General features: G+C 48.2%; 1 protein-coding gene across 2 annotated transcripts in view; it reads right to left on the minus strand.

The window, feature by feature from the left end:
- The window catches only part of ALDH18A1 (aldehyde dehydrogenase 18 family member A1), a 64,759-nt gene that overhangs the window by 22,964 nt on the left and 16,618 nt on the right, over positions 1 to 25,177 (minus strand). For both annotated transcript variants that reach the window (XM_063962246.1, XM_063962247.1), the window contains exons 8-11: positions 23,616 to 23,740; positions 23,320 to 23,464; positions 22,591 to 22,664; positions 12,251 to 12,350 (exon numbers count right to left, since the gene is read on the minus strand). In XM_063962246.1, coding sequence (XP_063818316.1) covers positions 12,251 to 12,350; positions 22,591 to 22,664; positions 23,320 to 23,464; positions 23,616 to 23,740 — 444 coding nt within the window. The remainder of the gene's footprint in view (positions 1 to 12,250; positions 12,351 to 22,590; positions 22,665 to 23,319; positions 23,465 to 23,615; positions 23,741 to 25,177) is intronic.

The following is a 25,177-nucleotide window of genomic DNA, read 5'->3' on the forward strand; positions in this document are numbered from 1 at the left end:
CACCTGCTGGAAGGCTGATATCTCTGGTTCTGGGCATAGTATAGACAAGCTGTCAGTGTCCACCGAAACGGGAGTGTCCCAGCTTTTGGAATATACCCTCAGAAAAACTCTAAGTCAGATAGAACCCGATATATCTGGCTGGGAAGAGCAATTAACATGCTTGGATGGGGACTACTGCTTTGAAGTCTAATATCTCCAGTTCCCTAGGGCCGATTTCCAAAAATCTGGTACCCTTATGAGCCTAGGGCCCTTATACTCCTGGGGCCCTTGGGCAAGTACCCATTAAGCCCATATGAAAAGACGGCCCTGCATCCACTTATGTCGGAGAGGAGATGATTAACCCAGTTACTGCAGTGACTAGCAATCAGAGTAGGAACCGCTAGCAGGAAGATGTACAGAACCCCACAGCTCATGCATGAAGCTCACACAGTGGAAAGACCAAGCGCTGTACAGCACTCACTACTTAGCTAGTACCAGAAAGCTTGATAAGCGAGAGCTCCGGGAAGAGAGACAGCAGTTCAGTTGGGACATGTGGTCACTGGGGACAACACTGGAGGTACAGTTTTTGGTCACTTGCTGTTGAATCCTTTTCGCTGAAGCAGGCTGGGCCATGGGATTCCAGGTTGGCTGGAGGAGTTTGCACAAACTATACTGTAGCTTTAAAATCTAAGCTCCTCCCCCCTGCAACCCAGGAATTCCCTAGCTTCTTTAAAAAAAATAAGAATTTACTCACCGGTAATTCTATTTCTCGTAGTCCGTAGTGGATGCTGGGGACTCCGTAAGGACCATGGGGAATAGACGGGCTCCGCAGGAGACTGGGCACTCTATAATAAAGATTTGGTACTATCTGGTGTGCACTGGCTCCTCCCTCTATGCCCCTCCTCCAGACCTCAGTTAGGATACTGTGCCCGGAAGAGCTGACACAATAAGGAAGGATTTTGAATCCCGGGTAAGACTCATACCAGCCACACCAATCACGCCGTATAACTCGTGATATTATACCCAGTTAACAGTAGGAAATATAACTGAGCCTCTCAACAGATGACTCAACAATAACCCTTTAGTTAGGCAATAACTATATACAAGTATTGCAGACAATCCGCACTTGGGATGGGCGCCCAGCATCCACTACGGACTACGAGAAATAGAATTACCGGTGAGTAAATTCTTATTTTCTCTGACGTCCTAGTGGATGCTGGGGACTCCGTAAGGACCATGGGGATTATACCAAAGCTCCCAAACGGGCGGGAGAGTGCGGATGACTCTGCAGCACCGAATGAGAGAACTCAAGGTCCTCCTCAGCCAGGGTATCAAATTTGTAGAATTTAGCAAACGTGTTTGCCCCTGACCAAGTTGCAGCTCGGCAAAGTTGTAAAGCAGAGACCCCTCGGGCAGCCGCCCAAGATGAGCCCACCTTCCTCGTGGAATGGGCTTTCACTGATTTAGGATGCGGCAATCCAGCCGCAGAATGCGCCAGCTGAATTGTGCTACAAATCCAGCGAGCAATAGTCTGCTTAGAAGCAGGAGCACCTATTTTGTTGGGTGCATACAGGATAAAAAGCGAGTCCGTTTTCCTGACTCCAGCCGTCCTGGAAACATAAATTTTCAAGGCCCTGACTACGTCCAGTAACTTGGAATCCTCCAAGTCCCTAGTAGCCGCAGGCACCACAATAGGTTGGTTCAAGTGAAAAGCTGATACCACCTTAGGGAGAAACTGGGGACGAGTCCTCAATTCTGCCCTATCCATATGGAAAATCAGATAAGGGCTTTTACATGACAAAGCCGCCAATTCTGACACACGCCTGGCCGAAGCCAAGGCCAATAACATGACCACTTTCCACGTGAGATATTTCAGATCCACAGTTTTAAGTGGTTCAAACCAATGTGATTTTAGGAAACTCAACACCACATTGAGATCCCAAGGTGCCACAGGAGGCACAAAAGGGGGCTGAATATGAAGCACTCCCTTTACAAAAGTCTGAACTTCAGGCAGTGAAGCCAGTTCTTTCTGGAAGAAAATCGACAGAGCCGAAATCTGGACCTTAATGGAACCCAATTTTAGGCCCATAGTCACTCCCGACTGTAGGAAGTGCAGAAAACGACCCAGCTGAAATTCCTCTGTAGGGGCCTTCCTGGCCTCACACCACGCAACATATTTTCGCCAAATGCGGTGATAATGGTTTGCGGTTACTTCTTTCCTGGCTTTTATCAGCGTAGGAATGACTTCCTCCGGAATGCCCTTTTCCTTTAGGATCCAGAATTCAACCGTCATGCCGTCAAACGCAGCCGCGGTAAGTCTTGGAACAGACAGGGCCCCTGCTGTAGCAGATCCTGTCTGAGCGGTAGAGGCCATCTGATAACATTTCTTGAAGTTCTGGGTACCAAGCTCTTCTTGGCCAATCCGGAACCACGAGTATCGTTCTTACTCCTCGCCTTCTTATTATTCTCAGTACCTTTGGTATGAGAGGCAGAGGAGGGAACACATAAACCGACTGGTACACCTACGGCGTCACTAGAGCGTCCACAGCTATCGCCTGAGGGTCCCTTGACCTGGCGCAATATCTCTTTAGCTTTTTGTTGAGGCGGGACGCCATCATGTCCACCTGTGGCCTTTCCCAACGGTTTACCAACAGCAGGAAGACTTCTGGATGAAGTCCCCACTCTCCCGGGTGTAGGTCGTGTCTGCTGAGGAAGTCTGCTTCCCAGTTGTCCACTCCCGGAATGAACACTGCTGACAGTGCTAGTACGTGATTTTCCGCCCATCGGAGAATCCTTGTGGCTTCTGCCATCGCCATCCTGCTTCTTGTGCCGCCCTGTCGGTTTACATGGGCGACTGCCGTGATGTTGTCTGATTGGATCAGAACCGGCTGGTTTTGAAGCAGGGGCCTTGCCTGACTTAGGGCATTGTAAATGGCCCTCAGTTCCAGAATATTTATGTGTAGGGACGACTCCTGACTTGACCAAAGTCCCTGGAAATTTCTTCCCTGTGCGACTGCGCCCCAGCCTCGAAGGCTGGCATCCGTGGTCACCAGGACCCAGTCCTGTATGCCGAATCTGCGGCCCTCTAGAAGATGAGCACTCTGCAGCCACCACAGTAGAGACACCCTGGTCCTTGGAGACAGGGTTATCAGTTGATGCATCTGAAGATGCGATCCCGACCACTTGTCCAAGAGGTCCCACTGGAAGGTCCTTGCATGGAACCTGCCGAATGGAATTGCTTCGTATGAAGCCACCATTTTTCCCAGGACTGGTGTGCAGTGATGCACCGATACCCGTTTTGGTTTTAGGAGGTCTCTGACTAGAGATGACAGCTCCATGGCTTTCTCCTGCGGGAGAAACACTTTTTTCTGTTCTGTGTCCAGAATCATCCCCAGGAACAGTAAGCGTGTGGAAGGAACCAGTTGTGACTTTGGAATGTTTAGAATCCAACCATGCTGTTGTAGCACTTCCCGAGATAGTGCTACTCCGACCAGTAACTGCTCCCTGGACCTCGCCTTTATTAGGAGATCGTCCAAGTACGGGATAATTAAAACTCCCTTTTTTCGAAGGAGTATCATCATTTCTGCCATTACCTTGGTAAACACCCTCGGTGCCATGGACAGTCCAAACGGTAGTGTCTGGAATTGGTAATGGCAATCCTGTACCACAAATCTGAGGTACTCCTGGTGAGGAAGGTAAATTGGGACATGCAGGTAAGCATCCTTGATGTCCAGGGATACCATGTAATCCCCCTCGTCCAGGCTTGCAATAACCGCCCTGAGCGGTTCCCTCTTGAACTTGAATCTTTTTATGTATGTGTTCAAGGATTTCAAATTTAAAATGGGTCTCACCGAACCGTCCGGTTTCGGTACCACAAACAGTGTGGAATAGTAACCCCGTCCTTGTTGAAGTAGGGGTACCTTGACTATCACCTGCTGGGAATACAGCTTGTGAATTGCCTCTAGTACAGCCTCCCTGCCCGAGGGAGTTGTCGGTAAGGCAGATTTGAGGAAACGGCGGGGGGGAGGCGCCTCAAATTCCAGCTTGTACCCCTGAGATACTACTTGAAGGATCCAGGGATCCACCTGTGAGCGAACCCACTGATCGCTGAAATTTTTGAGGCGGCCCCCCACGTACCTGGCTCCGCCTGTGGAGCCCCACCGTCATGCGGCGGATTTGGAAGAAGCGGGGGAGGACTTTTGTTCCTGGGAACCTGCTGTGTGTTGCAGCTTTTTTCCCCTTCCTCTGCCTCTAGACAGAAAGGACCCGCCTTTTCCCCGCCTGTTTTTCTGGGGTCGAAAGGACTGTACCTGATAATACGGCGCTTTCTTAGGCTGTGAGGGGACATGGGGCAAAAATGCTGACTTCCCAGCTGTTGCTGTGGAAACAAGGTCTGAGAGACCATCCCCGAATAACTCCTCACCCTTATAAGGCAAAACTTCCATGTGCCTTTTAGAATCTGCATCCCCTGTCCAATGCCGAGTCCATAAGCCTCTCCTAGCAGAAATGGACAATGCACTTATTCTAGATGCCAGCCGGCAGATCTCCTTCTGTGCATCTCTCATGTACAAGACTGAGTCTTTTATATGCTCTACGGTTAGCAATATAGTGTCCCTGTCTAGGGTGTCAATATTTTCCGACAGGGAATCTGACCAAGCAGCAGCAGCACTGCACATCCACGCTGAAGCAATAGCTGGTCTCAGTATAACACCAGTGTGTGTATATATAGACTTTATGATAGCCTCCTGCTTTCTATCAGCAGGTTCCTTTAGGGCGGCCGTATCCGGAGACGGTAGTGCCACCTTTTTATACAAACGTGTGAGCGCTTTATCCACCCTAGGGGGAGTTTCCCAACGTGACCTATCCTCTGGCGAGAAAGGGAACGCCATTAGTAATTTTTTTGAAATCACCAATTTTTTATCGGGGAAAGCCCATGCTTCTTCACACACTTCATTTAATTCTTCAGATGGGGGAAAAACTATTGGTAGTTTTTTCTCCCCAAACATAATACCCTTTTTTGAGGTACCTGGGTTTATATCAGAAATGTGTAATACCTCTTTCATTGCCTCAATCATGCAACGAATGGCCCTAGTGGACATTAAATTTGACTCATCGTCGTCGACACTGGTATCAGTATCCGTGTCGACATCTGTGTCTGCCATCTGAGGTAGTGGACGTTTCAGAGCCCCTGATGGCCTTTGAATTGTCTGGGCAGGCACGAGCTGAGAAGCCGGCTGTCCCGCATTTGGCACGTCGTCAAATTTTTTATGTAAGGAGTCGACACTTGCACGTAATTCCTTCCATAAGTCCATCCACTCAGGTGTCTGCCCCGCAGGGGGTGACATCACATTTATAGGCATCTGCTCCGCCTCCACATAAGCCTCCTCATCAAACATGTCGACACAGCCGTACCGACACACCGCACATACACAGGGAATGCTCTTAAAGGAGACAGGACCCCACAAAAGCCCTTTGGGGAGACAGAGAGAGAGTATGCCAGCACACACCAGAGCGCTATATAATGCAGGGACTAACTGAATTATGTCCCCTTATAGCTGCTATAAGTTATACTGCGCCTAAATTTAGTGCCCCCCCTCTCTTTTTTACCCTTTCTGTAGTGTAAACTGCAGGGGAGAGTCAGGGAGCTTCCTTCCAGCGGAACTTTGAGGGAGAAATGGCGCCAGTGTGCTGAGGGAGATGGCTCCGCCCCTTTTTCGGCTGACTTTTCTCCCGCTTTTTTCTGTATTCTGGCAGGGGTAATTACCACATATATAGCCTCTGGGGCTATATATTGTGGTTATTTTGCCAGCCAAGGTGTTCTTATTGCTGCTCAGGGCGCCCCCCCCCCCCCCCCCAGCGCCCTGCACCCTCAGTGACCGGAGTGTGAAGTGTGTATGAGGAGCAATGGCGCACAGCTGCAGTGAAGACTGATGAAGACTGATGTCTTCTGCCGCCGATTTTCCGGACCATCTTCTTGCTTCTGGCTCTGTAAGGGGGACGGCGGCGCGGCTCCGGGAACGAACACCAAGGACGGGTCCTGCGGTCGATCCCTCTGGAGCTAATGGTGTCCAGTAGCCTAAGAAACCCAAGCTAGATGCAAGCAGGTAGGTTCGCTTCTTCTCCCCTTAGTCCCTCGTTGCAGTGAGCCTGTTGCCAGCAGGTCTCACTGTAAAATAAAAACCCTAACATATACTTTCTTTCTAGGAGCTCAGGAGAGCCCCTAGTGTGCATCCAGCTCGGCCGGGCACAGAAATCTAACTGAGGTCTGGAGGAGGGGCATAGAGGGAGGAGCCAGTGCACACCAGATAGTACCTAATCTTTCTTATATAGTGCCCAGTCTCCTGCGGAGCCCGTCTATTCCCCATGGTCCTTACGGAGTCCCCAGCATCCACTAGGACGTCAGAGAAATAAGATTTTAAACCTACCGGTAAATCTTTTTCTCCTAGTCCGTAGAGGATGCTGGGGACTCCGTAAGGACCATGGGGTATAGACGGGCTCCGCAGGAGACATGGGCACTATAAAGAACTTTAGAATGGGTGTGCACTGGCTCCTCCCTCTATGCCCCTTCTCCAGACCTCAGTTAGAGAACTGTGCCCAGAGGAGACGGACAGTACGAGGAAAGGGTTTTGTTAATCCAAGGGCAAGATTCATACCAGCCCGCACCATCCACACCATATAACATGGAATATACGCAACCAGTTAACAGTATGCAACAAACAGTATCAAGCAAAGACTGATTTCAACTGTAACATAACCCTTATGTAAGCAACAACTATATACAAGCCTTGCAGAAAATAGTCCGCACTGGGACGGGCGCCCAGGATCCTCTACGGACTAGGAGAAAAAGATTTACCGGTAGGTTTAAAATCTTATTTTCTCTTACGTCCTAGAGGATGCTGGGAACTCCGTAAGGACCATGGGGTTTATACCAAAGCTCCAGACCGGGCGGGAGAGTGCGGATGACTCTGCAGTACCGACTGAGCAAACACATGGTCCTCATCAGCCAGGGTATCAAACTTAAAGAACTTTGCAAAAGTGTTTGAACCCGACCAGGTAGCTGCTCGGCAAAGCTGTAAAGCCGAGACACCTCGGGCAGCCGCCCAAGAAGAGCCCACCTTCCTAGTGGAATGGGCCTTTACCGAATTTGGTAACGGCAATCCTGCCGTAGAATCGTTTTACAGATCCAGCGAGCAATAGTCTGCTTCGAAGAAGGAGCGCCAACTTTGTTGGCTGCATACAGGACAAACAGTGCTTCTGTTTTCCTAACCCGAGCCATCCTGGCTACATAGATTTTTAAGGCCCTGACTACATCTAGGGATTTGAAGTCCTCCAAGTCACCCGTAGCCACAGGCACCACAATAGGTTGGTTCATATGAAATGATGAAACCACCTTGGGCAAAAATTGAGGACGAGTACTCAACTCCGCTCTACCCACATGGAAAATCAGATAGGGGCTCTTGTGAGACAAGGCCACCAATTCGGACACCCACCTCGCAGATGCCAAGGCCAACAACATGACCACCTTCCAAGTGAGAAATTTTAATTCAACAGTCTGAAGCGGTTCAAACCAATGAGATTTTAGGAAACGTAATACCACGTTATGGGCCCGTGGTGCCACTGGGGGCACAAAAGGAGGCTGAATGTGCAGCACTCCCTTTACAAAAGTCTGGACTTCTGGGAGAGAAGCCAATTCCTTCTGAAAGAATATAGATGGGGCCGAAATTTGTACCTTAATGGAGCCTAACTTCAGGCCCATATCCACTCCTGTCTGTAGAAAGTGGAGAAAACGGCCCAGATGGAAATCCTCCGTAGGAGCATTCTTGGTTTCACACCAAGAAACATACTTCCTCCAGATACAATGATAATGTTTCGCCGTCACCTCCTTCCTAGCCTTTATCAGCGTAGGGATGACTTCTTCCGGAATACCTTTCCCAGCTAGGATTCGGTGTTCAACCGCCATGCCGTCAAACGTAACCGCGGTAAGTCTTGGAACACGCAGGGCCCCTGCTGTAACAGCTCCTCCTTGAGAGGAAGAGGCCACGGATCTTCTGTGAGCATTTCTTGAAGATCTGAGTACCAGGCCCTTCGAGGCCAATCTGGAACAATGAGTATTGTCTGCACTCTTTTTTGTCTTATGATTCTCAATATTTTTGAGATGAGGGGAAGAGGAGGGAACACATAGACCGACTGAAACACCCATGGTGTCACCAGGGCGTCCACCGCTACTGCCTGAGGGTCCCTTGACCTGGCACAATACCTCCGAAGCTTCTTGTTGAGGCGTGACGCCATCATGTCTATTTGAGGAATTCCCCAAAAACTTGCAATCTCAGCGAAGACTTCCTGATGAAGTCCCCACTCTCCTGGATGTAGATCGTGTCTGCTGAGGAAGTCTGCTTCCCAGTTGTCCACTCCCGGAATGAAGACTGCTGTCAGAGCGCTTACATGATTTTCCGCCCAGCGAAGAATCCTGGTGGCTTCTGCCATTGCCACTTTGCTCTTTGTTTCGCCTTGGCGGTTTACATGAGCCACTGCGGTGATGTTGTCTGACTGAATCAGAACCAGTCGGTCGCGAAGCAAAGTCTCCGCTTGACGAAGGCCGTTGTATATGGCCCTTAATTCCAGTATGTTGATGTGAAGACAAGCCTCCTGGCTTGACCAGAGACCTTGGAAGTTTCTTCCCTGTGTGACTGCTCCCCAACCTCGGAGGCTCGCGTCCGTGGTTATCAGAACCCAGTCCTGAATGCCGAACCTGCGACCCTCTAGAAGGTGAGCACTTTGCAGCCACCACAGGAGAGATACCCTGGCCCTGGGGGACAGGTTGATCATCTGATGAATCTGTAGATGTGACCCGGACCACTTGTCCAGAAGGTCCCACTGAAAAGTCCTCGCATGGAACCTGCCGAACGGAATGGCCTCGTAAGACGCCACCATCTTTCCCAGAACTCGAGTGCAGTAATGCACAGACACCCTTTGTGGTTTCAAGAGGTCCCTGACCAAACTCATGAGTTCTTGGGCCTTTTCCATCGGGAGATAAACCCTTTTCTGGTCTGTATCCAGAATCATGCCTAAGAAAGGCAAACGGGTCGTCGGAACCAACTGTGACTTCGGGATATTGAGAATCCAGCCGTGCTGCTGCAACACCCTCAGGGAAAGCGATACGCTATTCAGCAACTGATCTCTTGATCTCGCTTTTATTAGGAGATTGTCCAAGTACAGGATAGTTGTTACACCCTGCTTGCGCAGTAGCACCATCATTTCCGCCATTACCTTGGTGAAAATTCTCGGGGCCGGTGAAAGCCCAAACGGCAACGTCTGAAATTGGTAATGACAATCCTGTACAGCAAATCTCAGGAACACCTGATGAGGCGGATATATGGGGACATGAAGGTATGCATCCTTTATGTCCAGGGACACCATATAATCCCCCCCTTCCAGGCTGGCTATGACCGCCATGAGCGATTCCATCTTGAACTTGAACCTTTTTAAGTATAGGTTTAAGGATTTTAAATTTAAAATGGGTCAGACCGAACCATCCGGTTTCGGGACCACAAACAGGGTTGAGTAATACCCCATCCACTGCTGAAGCAGGGGAACCTTGACCACCACTTGTTGAAGACACAATTTTTGAATTGCATTTAAAACTATCTTCCTCTCTGGGGAAGAAGCCAGTAGGGCCGATTTGAAAAACCGCCGAGGCGGCACCTCTTCGAATTCCAGCTTGTAACCCTGGGAAACAATTTCTATTGCCCAGGGATCTACCTGTGAGTGAACCCAGACCTGGCTGAAAAGTCGAAGACGTGCCCCCACTGGGGCGGACTCCCTCAGCGGAGCCCCAGCGTCATGCGGTGGATTTTGTAGAGGCCGGGGAGGACTTCTGCTCCTGGGAACTAGCTGTAGTTGGCAGCTTTTTCCCCCTGCCCTTACCTCTGGCAAGAAAGGAAGATCCCCGTACTCTCTTGGTTTATGCGATCGAAAGGACTGCATCTGATAATGTGGCGTTTTCTTAGGTTGTGAGGAAACATAAGGCAGAAAAGTTAATTTACCTGCAGTAGCTGTGGAAACCAGTTCAGTGAACCTGCCCCAAACAATTCCTCACCCTTGTAAGGCAAAACCTCCATATGCCTCTTCGAGTCGGCATCACCCGTCCATTGTCGGGTCCATAGGGCTCGTCTAGCAGAAATCGCCATAGCATTGGCTCTGGACCCCAGTAGGCCAACGTCTCTCTGAGCATCTCTCATATATAGGACAGCATCCTTAATATGACCCAGGGTCAATAAAATGGTTTCCTTATCCAGCGTATCTATATCAGCAGATAAGGTATCTGTACACGCTGCTACAGCGCTACAAACCCAAGCCGACGCTATCGCCGGTCTGAGTAATGTACCAGTATGTGTGTAAATAGACTTCAAGGTAGTCTCCTGCCTGCGATCAGCAGGATCCTTGAGGGTTGCGGTATCTTGAGATGGCAGCGCTACCTTTTTGGATTTGTCCACCCTCGGGGAGGATTCCCACCGTATCTTGTCCTTAGCCGGGAAAGGATACGCCATAAGAATCCTTTTGGGAATCTGCAGTTTTTTGTCTGGAGATTCCCAAGCCTTTTCAAATAACTCGTTCAGTTCATGAGAAGGGGGAAAGGTTACCTCAGGTTTCTTTTCCTTATACATGCGCACCCTCGTGTCAGGGACAGAGGGGTCATCTGTGATATGCAACGCCTCTTTTATTGCAATAATCATATAATGAATACTTTTAGCCAATTTAGGCTGTAACTTCGCATCATCATAGTCGACACTGGAGTCAGAATCTGTGTCCACAACCTGGGATAGTGGGCGCTTTTGAGACCCAGAAGGCCCCTGCGACATAGGAAAAGTACATTCCCTGGACTCTGCTTTGTCCAACCTCTTGTGTAATAAATTCACATTTGCATTTAAAACATTCCACATATCCACCCAGTCAGGAGTCGGCGTTGCCGACGGAGACACCACACTCATTTGCTCCACCTCCTCCCTAGAAGAGCATTCCGCTTCAGACATGCCGACACACGCATACTGACACCCCACACACACAGGGAATCTCTAATCTGGAGACAGTTCCCCCACAAGGCCCTTAGGAGAGACAGAGAGAGTATGCCAGCACACACCCAGCACAAATAACTTTGGAAACCAAAATTCCCAGATAGCGCCTTTTATATATAGATCTCTTGATTGCGCCAAATTATGTGCCCCCCCTTCTTTAAACCCCTCTGTCACCATGTTCAGCAGGGGAGAGTCCGGGGAGCCAGCTTCTCAGCGTGTGCTGTGGAGAAAAATGGCGCTGGTGAGTGCTGAGGATCAAGCTCCGCCCCCTCAGCGGCGGGCTTCGGTCCCGCTCGAATCCGTTCAAAAACTGGCGGGGGATACCCATATACAGCCCACAGAGCCAATATATCTCGTTTTACCAGTCCCAGAGGTGTAAATTGCTGCCCAGGGCGCCCCCCCTGCGCCCTGCACCCTTACAGTGCCTGCCGTGTGTGTTTTGTGTGGGAGCAATGGCACGCAGCGACACCGCTACGCGTTACCTCAGTGAAGATCTGAAGTCTTCTGCCGCCTCTGAAGTCTTCTATCTTCTTATACTCACCCGGCTTCTATATTCCGGCTCTGTGAGGACGGCGGCGCGGCTCCGGGACGAACAGCTAGGAGAGACCTGCGTTCCGACTCCCTCTGGAGCGAAGGGTTTCCAGTAGCCTAAAAAGCAGAGCCTAGCATTTAAGTAGGTCTGCTTCCCTCCCCCCTCAGTCCCTGGATGCAGGGAGCCTGTTGCCAGCAGGCTCCCTGAAAATAAAAAACCTAACAAAAATTATTTCAGGAAACTCAGGAGAGCCCCCCGTAATGCACCCAGTCTGCTCTGGGCACAGTATCAAACTGAGGTCTGGAGGAGGGGCATAGAGGGAGGAGCCAGTGTACACCCATATCTAAAGTTCTTTTTAGTGCCCATGTCTCCTGCGGAGCCCGTCTATTCCCCATGGTCCTTACGGAGTCCCCAGCATCCTCTAGGACGTAAGAGAAAAATAAGAGTCCGGTAGTAGCAGGAACCCATTGAAACGATTTTAAATATGAAACAAACCAGCCTGGAAAAGACAGTCAAGAACCAAACTTTGCATGACTGAGGTTGAGAACTCCTAGACAGAAATGTACAGATTCCTCCTTCAATAGGCTATTTGCTGGATGAGTCCAGAACAAACATTTACAAGCATTTATATACTTAAGAAAAATCTGATCTCATGGACGGATCTTACCTTTATCCTCAGCCTCTTCCATGTCCTTCTTATTAGCAAAGAGAATTTCATCCCTGTGATCCGTCAGTAAGTCAGCAAGGTGATAAATTATTTCTGCCCTCTATTCAGAGAAATTCCAAACATATAAGAAGTGATTATATTCACCATCAGGAACTTAGCATTTTTGCATATTATTGCTATAGTAACCACACATGATAAATAATACCCATCTATCTACACAGATTTATTTGAACCCCACTAGACTATAGCAGTGTGTTGTTTTTTTGTTTGTTTTTTTAAACTCACTCTTAGGGGTATATTCAATAAGAGTCGGGTCCATTCCGACATGCAGTTGTCGGAATGGACCCGACAACCCCTATTCAAAAGAGCGGCCAAATCCGACTGCGTTGTCATGTCCTGCTGCTGCTGTCAGCAGCGCCTGGGGAGGGAACTGTCTGCGGCGCCATGAGGAGGTGGAGACATCTATGCCAGGAGGAGATGGCGACCCGCCGGGAGTAGGGGGTGACGGCCGCAGAGACGACAGAGAGGATGGGGAGGAGTCGGCGGAGCAGCGGCTGCAGCAGTGGAGGCTCACGGCAGCGCCCACCCGGCTCCAGCAAGCGGGACCTCGCTTGCTGGAGCCGGGTGGACGCTGCCGCTGGGTTCCTGCTCTCCCCGCTGCTCCCCCGTCTCCTGCTCTCAGATCACTTATCTCAATCCGACTTTTTTTAAAGTCGGATTGAGATTGTCGGAAACGGGGCTAAAACCTGTCGGGTTTGGCCCCGCTTCCGACAATGCACGCTGATCATCGGGTGCATTCCGACAAGTCAGGTTTCCCGACTTGTCGGAATAAATGGAACCCTAATGAATAGGTCGGCACCCCTTCTGACCTAAAACTGTCGGAAGCTGCCATCTTTATGACAGTTATTGACTATACCCTTTAGGGGGAGATTCAAATGTTTGAAAAGTCAGTTGGTTGTCTGTTTTTTCCTATCTCATAGACAGGAAAAAACAGATACCCAACCGACTTGTCAAACATTTGAATTCCCCCCTTAATGTCACAACGGAGATTATGGTTTTGTTTGTAAAAAAAATAAAAAAAAAATAAAAAAAGCAAGCCGTCTCATAAACTAAAGATTACACCATCAGACAGACACGTCGGAAGATTACTTTTATTAGGTGTACACAATGTCTGCTATAGTCTAGTGGGGTTCTCCTTATCTATAGGAGTGTCTAACACTGCTGCGCACTCCTAAATGTATCGTAGCTTGTGTTATGGTTCTATTACTCAGCTCTGTATCTTTAGCTGAAACATATCTTTAGAAATAGAAGCAGTCAGCATATTGCGAGAGGCAACCAACTAATGTGTCTACAGGATTATCCACAGGCAGTAAGACTGTTTGTATAACCAGCAAAGGCTTTAGGCGCGAGACCTAGAATCAAAGGTTACAAGTGATGTAACACCCAGAAGCGGCCCGTGTGCAGTCTCCATCTGGGTTCCCTCCTCTCTAGCTGGCAGCGCAATGGTACTCTGTGCACTAGGACACCCTAGCACTGTATCAGAGTCTAGTGCGCAGGTCTCCGGGGGAAATGGTGCAGTGGCTATTTTCCCCGCGATTTACCTACTGCACATGACACTGGAAAATGTCCACCATGCCATTTTTCCCGGTGGTTTGTGCAGCGATGCTGACGCGGGTCTCCCCGGAGGGGCAAGTAATCAAGAAATGGATGCATGTGTGCGGTGTGTGGGCCCCCCTGAACAGAGGGGCTCGTGTGCACCAGACACCTTGCACCCGTAACAGATACACCACTTGTAAGAGCTGTAACGCAACTATGACTCAGAGGAACGATCATCCAAAGCGAAGTGTAAACTGTAATACTGGGCCTGATGAAGAGAGAGACAGCTGAGCGATCTTTTCCAACTTGCGCATGCGCAAAACTCTGAAAACTCCTGCAGCACATAAGTTACACAGAGCACACGTACAAAGGTGCAATCAGGACAGACTATCAGAAATGTACGCAAATATGACCCCGTTCAGTGGGCGTGTTATGGGACTTTCCTATTTGTGTCAATGCCAGTGGCTAAGTTCACAGCTGCAGGCCTAGGAGCCCAGGGCCAGACAGAAACCGCACCTGCCACAGGGAACCTGCCGATGCCAGCTTCTATGGATGCACTAATCGGTATTACAGGGAGCACGGACGCTAAACGTGAACATTTGGTCAAACAAATGTACACAGGGGAAAGAATTTATACCACATTTGCATAATCTCAGAGACGGCTGAACACAAGTAGACGCAGCCAGGTGCACTGTCTCGTGTGACTCAGAATCAGCCCGGTCAGGTGTAAACTCAAACAAAATTTAACAAAGCAATTTAAAATGGACAGTAAAGTTCGGATGAGGAAACGGACAGTCAACATCCCGACATTTGAAATCCCAGACAGGTCAAAAAGTCGACGTGTTTTTCAGGATATTTTTTCTTTGAAACCGACTTGTTCATACTTTACCATCCCAGTGGACCTGGAGGGGTAATATAATAGTGTGCCGAGCGCAGCGAGCCATGCGAGGGGACGCGGTACTCTTATATGTCGGCATACACAAAAAGAATAATGAAAAACCTGTGTCGACTTTTTGACCCGTCAACATTTTAAATGTCGGTATTTTGACCGTCGATCAATTGTGGTTGGTATTTGACAGTCGGGATTTTGATTTTAGGCATTTCATACTAAGCCCCACCACAATGGGTAAATTTTAATATACGGGTCACTCGCTGCATTTATTGGAGGAGACCACACACTTGGAACTGTATCTGCACTGGGACGCCAATTGCAGGTATAGCACGGCTTGCTAATAGCCTGATAAAAAGCTCACACTAACATAAGTTACTACAGCCGCTAATAGACTGCTGCACAGCTTATTGTGCGTGGCAAACGGCACCTGACTGACAGCATTTGCTATACTATATCAAGTGGATACAAATGTTTCCTTTGTATTACAATTATCGATTAAGCATCTACTTGCTTGTAGAGACTTTCCGTTAGCAACACCAGTCACCATTTGGCAACAAACTGATACCTGTACATGCGTTTCATCTTATTGAGCGGCAAGCTAGAGTCTGAAACAGGTTTTAACCAATCGATTCAATTTGCCTTTTAGGTTATTGACTTGATATGTGATGTATGCATGTGCTTATTAACCAAGTAAAAACCTACCGGTAAATCTTTTTCTCGTAGTCCGTAGAGGATGCTGGGACTCCGTAAGGACCATGGGGATAGACGGGCTCCGCAGGAGACATGGGCACTTTAAGAAAGACTTTGGATCTGGGTGTGCACTGGCTCCTCCCTTTATGCCCCTCCTCCAGACCTCAGTTAGAGAAACTGTGCCCAGAGGAGACGGACAGTACAAGGAACGGATTTTTGTAATCCAAGGGCAAGATTCATACCAGCCACACCAATCACACCGTATAACTTGTGATATACTATCTAGTTAACAGTATGAAGAACAACATATCATCGGCCCAAAACCGATGCAACTATAACATAACCCTTATGTAAGCAATAACTATATACAAGTCTTGCAGAAGTAGTCCGCACTTGGGACGGGCGCCCAGCATCCTCTACGGACTACGAGAAAAAGATTTACCGGTAGGTTTAAAATCTTATTTTCTCTAACGTCCTAGAGGATGCTGGGACTCCGTAAGGACCATGGGGATTATACCAAAGCTCCTAAACGGGCGGGAGAGTGCAGATGACACTGCAGCACTGATTGAGCAAACAGGAGGTCCTCCTCAGCCAGGGTATCAAACTTATAGAACTTTGCAAAGGTGTTTGACCCCGACCAAGTAGCAGCTCGGCACAACTGTAGTGCCGAGACCCCTCGGGCAGCCGCCCAAGACGAGCCCACCTTCCTAGTGGAACGGGCCTTAACCGATTTTGTTAACGGCAATCCTGCCGTAGAATGCGCCTGCTGAATCGTGTTACAGATCCAGCGAGCAATAGTCTGCTTTGAAGCAGGGCAGCCAACCTTGTACAAACAGTGCTTCTGTTTTTCTGATCCTAGCCGTTCTGGCCACGTAAATTTTCAAAGCCCTGACCACATCAAGGGACTCGGAATCCTCCAAGTCACGTCTAGCCACAGGCACGACAATAGGTTGGTTCATATGAAAGGATGAGACCACCTTAGGTAGGAATTGAGGACGGGTCCGCAACTCCGCTCTATCCATATGGAAAACCAGATAGGGGCTTTTATGTGATAAAGCCGCCAATTCCGAAACTCGCCTAGCCGAAGCCAAGGCTAACAACATGACCACCTTCCAAGTGAGATATTTCAACTCCACTGTTTTAAGTGGTTCAAACCAATGTGACTTAAGGAAACTTAACACCACGTTAAGGTCCCAAGGCGCCACCGGAGGTACAAAAGGAGGCTGAATATGCAGTACTCCCTTCACAAAAGTCTGTACTTCAGGTAAAGAGGCCAATTCCTTTTGAAAGAAAATGGATAAGGCCGAAATCTGAACCTTAATGGAGCCTAATTTTAGGCCCAAATTCACTCCAGTTTGTAGGAAGTGAAGAAAACGGCCTAGATGGAATTCTTCCGTAGGAGCATTCCTGGCCTCACACCAAGAAACATATTTTCGCCATATTCGGTGATAATGTTTAGACGTCACATCCTTCCTAGCCTTTATTAGCGTAGGAATGACCTCATCCGGAATACCTTTTTCCACTAGGATCCGGCGTTCAACCGCCATGCCGTCAAACGCAGCCGCGGTAAGTCTTGGAACAGACAGGGACCTTGTTGTAACAGGTCCTGCCTTAGAGGAAGAGGCCACGGATCTTCTGTGAGCATTTCTTGCAGATCCGGATACCAGGTCCTTCGTGGCCATTCTGGAACAATGAGAATTGTTCTCACTCCTCTTTTTCTTATTATCCTCAACACCTTGGGTAAGAGAGGAAGAGGAGGAAACACATATACCGACTGGAACACCCAAGGTGTCACTAGGGCGTCCACAGCTACCGCCTGAGGGTCTCTTGACCTGGCGCAATACCTTTGTAGCTTTTTGTTGAGACGGGATGCCATCATGTCTATTTGGGGTAGTCCCCACCGTCTGCTTCCCAGTTGTCCACTCCCGGAATGAACACTGCTGACAGAGCGCTTACATGATTCTCCGCCCAGCGAAGAATTCTGGTGACTTCCGCCATTGCCACACTGCTCCTTGTGCCGCCTTGGCGGTTTACATGAGCTACTGCGGTGATGTTGTCTGACTGGATCAGAACTGGTCGATCGCGAAGTAAGATCTCCGCTTGACGTAGGGCGTTGTATATGGCCCTTAGTTCCAGGATGTTGATGTGAAGACAAGTCTCTTGACTTGACCAAAGTCCTTGGAAATTTCTTCCCTGTGTGACTGCTCCCCAACCTTGGAGGCTCGCGTCCGTGGTCACCAGGATCCAGTCCTGAATGTCGAACCTGCGGCCCTCTAGAAGGTGAGCACTGTTTAGCCACCACAGGAGAGATACTCTGGCCCTGGGGGACAGGGTGATCCGCTGATGCAATTGCAGATCCGACCCGGACCATTTGTCCAATAGGTCCCATTGGAAGGTCCTTGCATGGAATCTGCCATATGGAATGGCTTCGTATGTCGCCACCATTTTTCCCAGGACTTGAGTGCAATGACGTATTGACACTTGTTTTGGTTTCAACAGGTTCATGACTAGAGTCATGAGTTCCTGCGCTTTTTCCGTCGGAAGAAAAACCCTTTTCTGGTCTGTGTCCAGAATCATGCCCAAGAAGGGCAGACGAGTTGTAGGATTCAGCTGCGACTTTGAAATATTGAGAATCCAGCCGTGTCGCTGTAACACATTCAGTGAAAGTGAGACGCTGTTCAGCAACTTCTCCCGTGATCTCGCTTTTATGAGGAGATCGTCCAAGTACGGGATAATCGTGACACCCTGCTTGCGCAGGAGCACCATAATTTCCGCCATTACCTTGGTGAAAATTCTCGGGGCCGTGGAAAGCCCAAACGGCAACGTCTGAAATTGGTAATGACAATCCTGTACCGCAAATCTCAGGTACGCCTTATGAGGAGGATATATGGGGACATGCAGGTATGCATCCTTTATGTCCAGAGATACCAAAAAATCTCCCCCTTCTAGGCTGGCGATGACCGCCCTGAGCGATTCCATCTTGAACTTGAACCGTTTTAAGTAAAGCTTCAGGGATTTTAAATTTAAAATGGGTCTGACCGAACCGTCCGGTTTCGGAAACCACAAACAGAGTTGAGTAGTACCCCTGCCCTCTTTGAAGCAGGGGAACCTCTACCACCACTTGTTGAAGACACAATTTGTGAATCGCATGTAACACTATCTCCCTTTCCAGGGGTTGTTTCAGTAGGGCCGATTTGAAAAACCGGCGAGGAGGCACTTCTTCGAATTCCAGCTTGTAACCCTGGGAAACTATTTCTATTGCCCATGGATCCACTTGTGAGTGGACCCAGACGTGGCTGAACAGTCGAAGACGTGCCCCCTGAGGAGCTGACTCCCTCAGGGGAGCCCCAGCGTCATGCGGTGGATTTTGCAGAGGCCGGGGAGGACTTCTGTTCCTGGGAACTAGCTGTGTTGTGCAGCTTTTTCCCTCTGCCCTTACCCCTGGCAAGAAAGGACGATCCACGTACTCTCTTGCTTTTATTGGAACGAAAGGACTGCATTTGATAATGAGGCGCTTTCTTAGATTGTGAGGGAATATATGGCAAAAAATTTGATTTACCTCCCGTAGCGACGAGGTCCGAGAGTCCCTCTCCAAACAATTCCTCACCCTTGTAAGGCAACAACTCCATATGTCTCTTGGAGTCGGCATCACCAGTCCACTATCGGGTCCATAAGACACGCCTAGCAGAAATAGACATAGCGTTTATCCTGGAACCCAGTAAACTAATGTCTCTTTGAGCATCCCTCATATACAAGACCGCATCTTTTATATGCCCTAGGGTCAATAAAATGGTATCCTTATCAAGGGTCTCAATATCCGCTGATAAGGAATCTGTCCATGTTGCTACAGCACTACAAACCCAGGCCGACGCAATAGCCGGTCTGAGTAACGTACCAGAATGTGTGTAAATGGACTTCAGGGTAACCTCCTGCTTGCGGTCAGCAGGATCCTTGAGGGTAGCCGTATCTTTTTTTGATAAGTGCGTCAAGGCCTTGTCCACCCTAGGGGAGGATTCCCACCGTATCCTGTCCTGCGACGGGAAAGGATACGCTGTTAGGATCCTTTTGGGAATCTGCAGTTTTTTGTCTGGAGTTTCCCACACTTTTTCACATACTTCGTTCAGCTCATGTGAGGAGGGAAAGGAGACTTCAGGTTTCTTTCCTTTATACGTGTACCCTCGTGTCAGGGACAGGGGGTTCCTCAGTGATATGCAACACATCTTTTATTGCGATAATCATATATATCGAATACCTTTAGCTGTAATTCTGTATCATCGTAATCGACACTGGAGTCTGAATCCGTGTCGGTATCTGTGTCAACTATTTGGGATAGTGGGCGCTTATGAGACCCCGAAGGTCCCGGCGACATAGGGACAGGCATGGGTTGACTCCCTGACTGTGCCCCAGCTTCGGCTTTGTCTAGCCTTTTGTGCAATAAATTAACATTTGCACTTAAAACATTCCACATATCCATCCAGTCCGGCGTCGGCACCGCCGACGGAGACCTAACATACATAAACTCCCCCTCCTCCTTAGGTGAGCCCTCAACCTCAGACATGTCGACACACACGTACCTACACACCACACATATACAGGGAAGCTCTTTTCTGAAGACCGGTTCCCCACCAGGCCCTTTGGAGAGACAGAGAGAGAGTATTCCAGCACACACCCCAGCACTATATGACCCAGGAATAACAGTAAATTAATGTTTACCCAGCAGCGCTGTTTTATGTATCTGCGCCAATTATGTGCCCCCCCTCTACTTTAAAACCCTCTGTCACCGTGTGTCAAGCAGGGGAGAGTCCGGGTAGCTTCCTCTCAGCGGTGCTGTGGAGAAAAATGGCGCTGGTGAGTGCTGAGGGAGAAGCACCGCCCCCTCGGCGGCGGGCTTCTGTCCTGCTCAATTTTTTCAATACATGGCGGGGGCTCTTTTTATACATGTACAGTGCCCAGCTGTACATGTATATATACATCTTTGCCATAAGAGAGGTTTATATTGCTGCCCAGGGCGCTCCCCACTGCGCCCTGCACCCTTACAGTGACCGGAGTGTGTGAGGTGAAGGGAAGCAATGGCGCACAGCTGCAGTGCTGTGCGTTACCTCAGTGAAGATTCAAGTGTCTTCTGCCGCCTCAGATGGGTCTTTTCCTCACATACTCACCCGGCTTCTTTCTTCCGGCTCTGCGAGGACGACGGCGGCGCAGCTCTGGGACGGACGGCGAGGGTGAGACCTGCGTACCGATCCCTCTGGAGCTAATGGTGTCCAGTAGCCTAAGAAACAGAGCCCTGAAACTCAGAGAAGTGGGTCTGTTTCTCTCTCCTCAGTCCCTCGATGCAGGGAGTCTGTTGCCAGCAGGCTCCCTGAAAATAAAAAAACAAACAAAAATGCTTTCTTACAGGAAACTCAGGAGAGCTCCTGAAATGCACCCAGTCTCCACTGGGCACAGTATCAAACTGAGGTCTGGAGGAGGGGCATAGAGGGAGGAGCCAGTGCACACCCAGAGTCAAAGTCTTTCTTAAAGTGCCCATGTCTCCTGCGGAGCCCGTCTATCCCCATGGTCCTTACGGAGTCCCAGCATCCTCTAGGACGTTAGAGAAATATATATAATTTTAAAAGCAAGCATCGTGGTTATTCAATAAGGAGCAAACAGTCTTTTTATATTTAGGTTTAATTTTATTTAGATTAACATTGGAGGTTACCAAGCGCAGTGAATACTTTCTCCATCTACTGTCTTGATATTTTGGCTCTAGCACAGCCAATTTTTGTTTTGCAGCTGGTGACACTCTTTCTATATACGGTTAATAATTTGTTAGCGCCAAGAGAGGTAGTGGTTACCCGTGCGCTTAACATAGGTTCTCTTCCCACTCTATGAGTGTCGTGGACACCCACGAGTGGGAATAGTCCCTGTTAGTCGGCATGCTGACCGGCAGGCTATTCAGTGTTCGAGATCCCGGCGTCAGTATTGTGACCGGCGGATAAACGCATCCCAGCTGGGATACTATGCATAGGTGTCTTTCATTAGGCCTACAAACAAATCCAGTAGGGTCATTTTAAATAAACAGTATTCGTGTGACTATAGTTTATGTTCAGCACTGATAGGGTTTTGTAGTCAATTTATTGCCAAGAGTGGCGACATAGCCCTCTATAGGCAAATAGCTGGTTATATATGTAGCAGAAGCTGACCAGCACAGTTTAGACACACGCTTTTCTCCCACTAACTTATTTTTTTTTTTTTACATTTATTGAACTAAAAAATGGATTAACATTTCTCTAACCCAGCACAGAAGTAATCTGGGCATCTTGCAGTGAGAAAAGGAGACTGTAGGACTGACTGCATACTGAAATTATCATAGAACACTGAAACACAGAATGGGAAGGTAGATAAGAACCACTTGGTCCATCTACATACACACACTTACATGCTAGGGTTAATTTTTGTTGGGAGCCAATTAACCCAACGTATAATTTTTGGAGTGTGGGAGGAAACTGGAGTACCCAGAGGAAACCCACGCAAGTACGGGGAGAATATACAAACTTCACACAGTTAAGGGCCCCATACACTACCGTGACATGTCGCGGGCGATCACCCCCGGCAGCCTCCCGGGGGGGCAGGATTGCCCACGATACATCGTATGCTGTCCTTTTGCATACGATGTATCGTGGGCGATCCCAGCCTCACCTGCGGGGTCAGACCAGATAGAATGTGCTGCACAATCAATCTGGAGGACCCGATCCAACGCTCATGGGAACGCGCATCGGTTCGGAAACGCCTCCAAAATGCCCGATTTCATCCAAGGCCGAATGCCCGAAATCGGATGAAATCGGGCATTATCGCTCTAGTGTATGGGGCCTTTTAGTGCCGTGGTGGAAATCAAACCCATGAGCTCAGTGCTGCGAGGCAATAATGCTAACCAGTACACCACCCATATTGCCCACAAATCCATGTATCTATTTAAAGACATTGGAAAGGCACATATATGTGTTTCTCCTACATGGGGATTCACAAGAAAACTAGATTTGTTTTTAGTCCTACTCTTAAATGGGAAAGTTCATTCTACATTCACATTAAACACTTTCACCATGACAAATGACTTCTAACCATATGAGCTAGTAGTCAGAACAAAGACCAATTACAGAGGTCACATTAGGAGCCTCAGCAGTACCTGCTCTGGTTGCAGCGCCGCCAAGTTCCGCCCGCCAGACCGGGCCATTTCTGCCTGCTGCTCCACAGTGGGTCCTACAGAGGATCAGAGGAAACAATTGTTGTGATCACAAGATTAAGGATAAGTCAAGCAAGAAGGGACAGAACTCTAAGCAGAGGGCTAACAGGAGAACAGGGAAGAGGACGGTGGTAAAACAAGGCACCTGGAAGTGGCACAGAGCATCACGACAGCTGGACAGGTATCTGGAAAGATCTCTACTACAAACCTGATGGCCAACTACACAATAAATAAGCTGAGCAGTCTAGATTAGGAACTCAAACAAATCGGATACACCAGACAACTGTGATATAGTCTCGTCACTGGCCTTTCTGTAACACCAAGAAATTCTGCAGAGCTGTACAATCAGCAATATAAAGTATAACAAATAGTACAAAGCAATACTTAAAAAAGGGGAGGAAAAAAAAGAAAAAAGAAAAAAGAAGAAGAGGCGGGGAGGGGGAGGCAGGGTTTGGAGTGGGCGATAAAAACATATCATACTTTCAAATTGAAGGCGTTGAGACCCTGCCCAATAGACATTACAATATAATGACCGCAAGATATAGGAATAGGATTTTGTTTCTACACGCTGGATGTGTTAACTTTTTAGAAAATCTTTTGTCAAAATAAATGCTAATACATTACTGGTTAGTTATATTGTTTTGGGGTTTTATTTTTTCTTTTTAAACTCACCGGCTGGTTTTACTTCTGAAAAGAACGTGCCAACCTTTTTCCCCTCCACAATATCGCTGATCACATGTCCGGAAATTTTAGGATGAGTTCCGTTGGCAATGACAACAGAGGTGCCGCCCTGAAGCGCCCACAGAGCCGCTTTCACCTGTACCGGGAAAAAAAATAATAATAATAAATAATAATAAATAATGGCTAATTGAAAATAAATATGCAATTAAAAATCCAAATATGACTCACTATATACTGGTTTATGAACAGAGAAACGCACAAGTGAACAGAAACGTAGCAGGCCCTACCTTTGCCTCCATGCCACCCATACCGACTCTCGATTTGGCGCCAAAATTCACAGACTGCTGATCACCCGGATAAAAAATGTCAATAAGTTTGGCATCATCTGACCCGGGTGGGCTGTCGAAAAGCCCTAAAAACAAAAATAACTCATATTTCCTAGTGAAAGAACAATTAGGCACTACACACATTTCATACAAAGCAAACTTGTATCTTAAACTAATAAAAATTGGTTGAATTTAAAGCTACAGCGCAATAAACGAGATCTTGTTGCTTCACAATAGTAGGTTGGTTTAAATACTCAATATTGACCAAGTCTGCCAGAAATGTATATTTATAATTCCAATATTGCTCTATAATGTACTAAGCCTTGGAGAGAGATAAAGTGGTCAGAGATAAAGTACCAGCAACCAGCTCCTTCAAATACAGCCTGTAACAGGACAGTTAGGAGCAGATTGGCTGGTACTTTCTCTCTCTCTGAGGCTTATGTTCCTGGTCTCCACAATCATACCCCAAGGTCGTCCCTGTGGAAGCCTATGGACCCTGAAGAAGAAATGCTAAATAGTATTCTTCTATGCCCACATCTAGTCCCTCGCCCACAATCCTGTAGCCTCATGCCATATATTGCCCACCACTGTTCTGGAATACAGAGGTATCTTACAGCATGGACAAGAAGTGTAAGGTAATTATGGACTGAGGGACACTGTACTGATTTCATGTAGAAATCCTTGTCCATCCAAGACCCTTTGGGTGTTGTATAATAGATCTACAGAAAACAGACCATGAAAAGGTCAGCAGGTACAAAGGGTCACTTTATTTTTTTGTTTTTCTTTACCAAAATGTATCCATTACACAGTCTGCGACCATAATTAGTAGAAACGTAGACCCTCGCGGTCTCACTTTGCTCGCCACGCTACAAGCAAGGTTAGTATTCCCAATTAATCATAGTCCACGTGGATGGTAAAGGAAGCAAAAGTTGAAGATAAAAATCAAAATTGTTCTGACCATTGTTATGTTGATCTTTTGAACCTGTCGAACTTAAGGTGTGTACACACAGTGAGATCCTTGCTATGTCCGATTTTGACTATGCAATTTCCCTCGATCTCCCCCAGAGTCCAGATAGGACAGATTTTGACTATCTGTGCTTGAGATTTTGTCTAGGTACGATTTTGACTAAAGGGCCCTACACACTGCGCAATTCGCCGCCGAGCTACTGACAGCGGATACAACCGACCCGGCGGCGGGGGGGGGCAGTCACGGGGGGAGTGAAGTTCTTCACTCCACCAGTCACCCGGCTCCATAGCAGTGCAGGCATATATGGTCGAGATCGTTCATATTGGCCTGCATGCACAAGCAACGGGGCACCAGCGATGAACGAGCGCGGGGCCACGCATCGTTCATCGCTGGTGCCTCCACACTGAAAGATATGAACGGTATCTCGATCATTAATGAACGAGATCGTTCACATCTTTCACTAATATCACCCAGTGTGTAGGGCCTATTAGTGACAATTTTGACTATACTTTGTACTAGATTGTACACGATAGTCAATATTGACTTGCCTGCACAG

Source organism: Pseudophryne corroboree, chromosome 3 (assembly GCF_028390025.1).
Source record: "Pseudophryne corroboree isolate aPseCor3 chromosome 3, aPseCor3.hap2, whole genome shotgun sequence".
NCBI lineage: Eukaryota > Metazoa > Chordata > Amphibia > Anura > Myobatrachidae > Pseudophryne > Pseudophryne corroboree.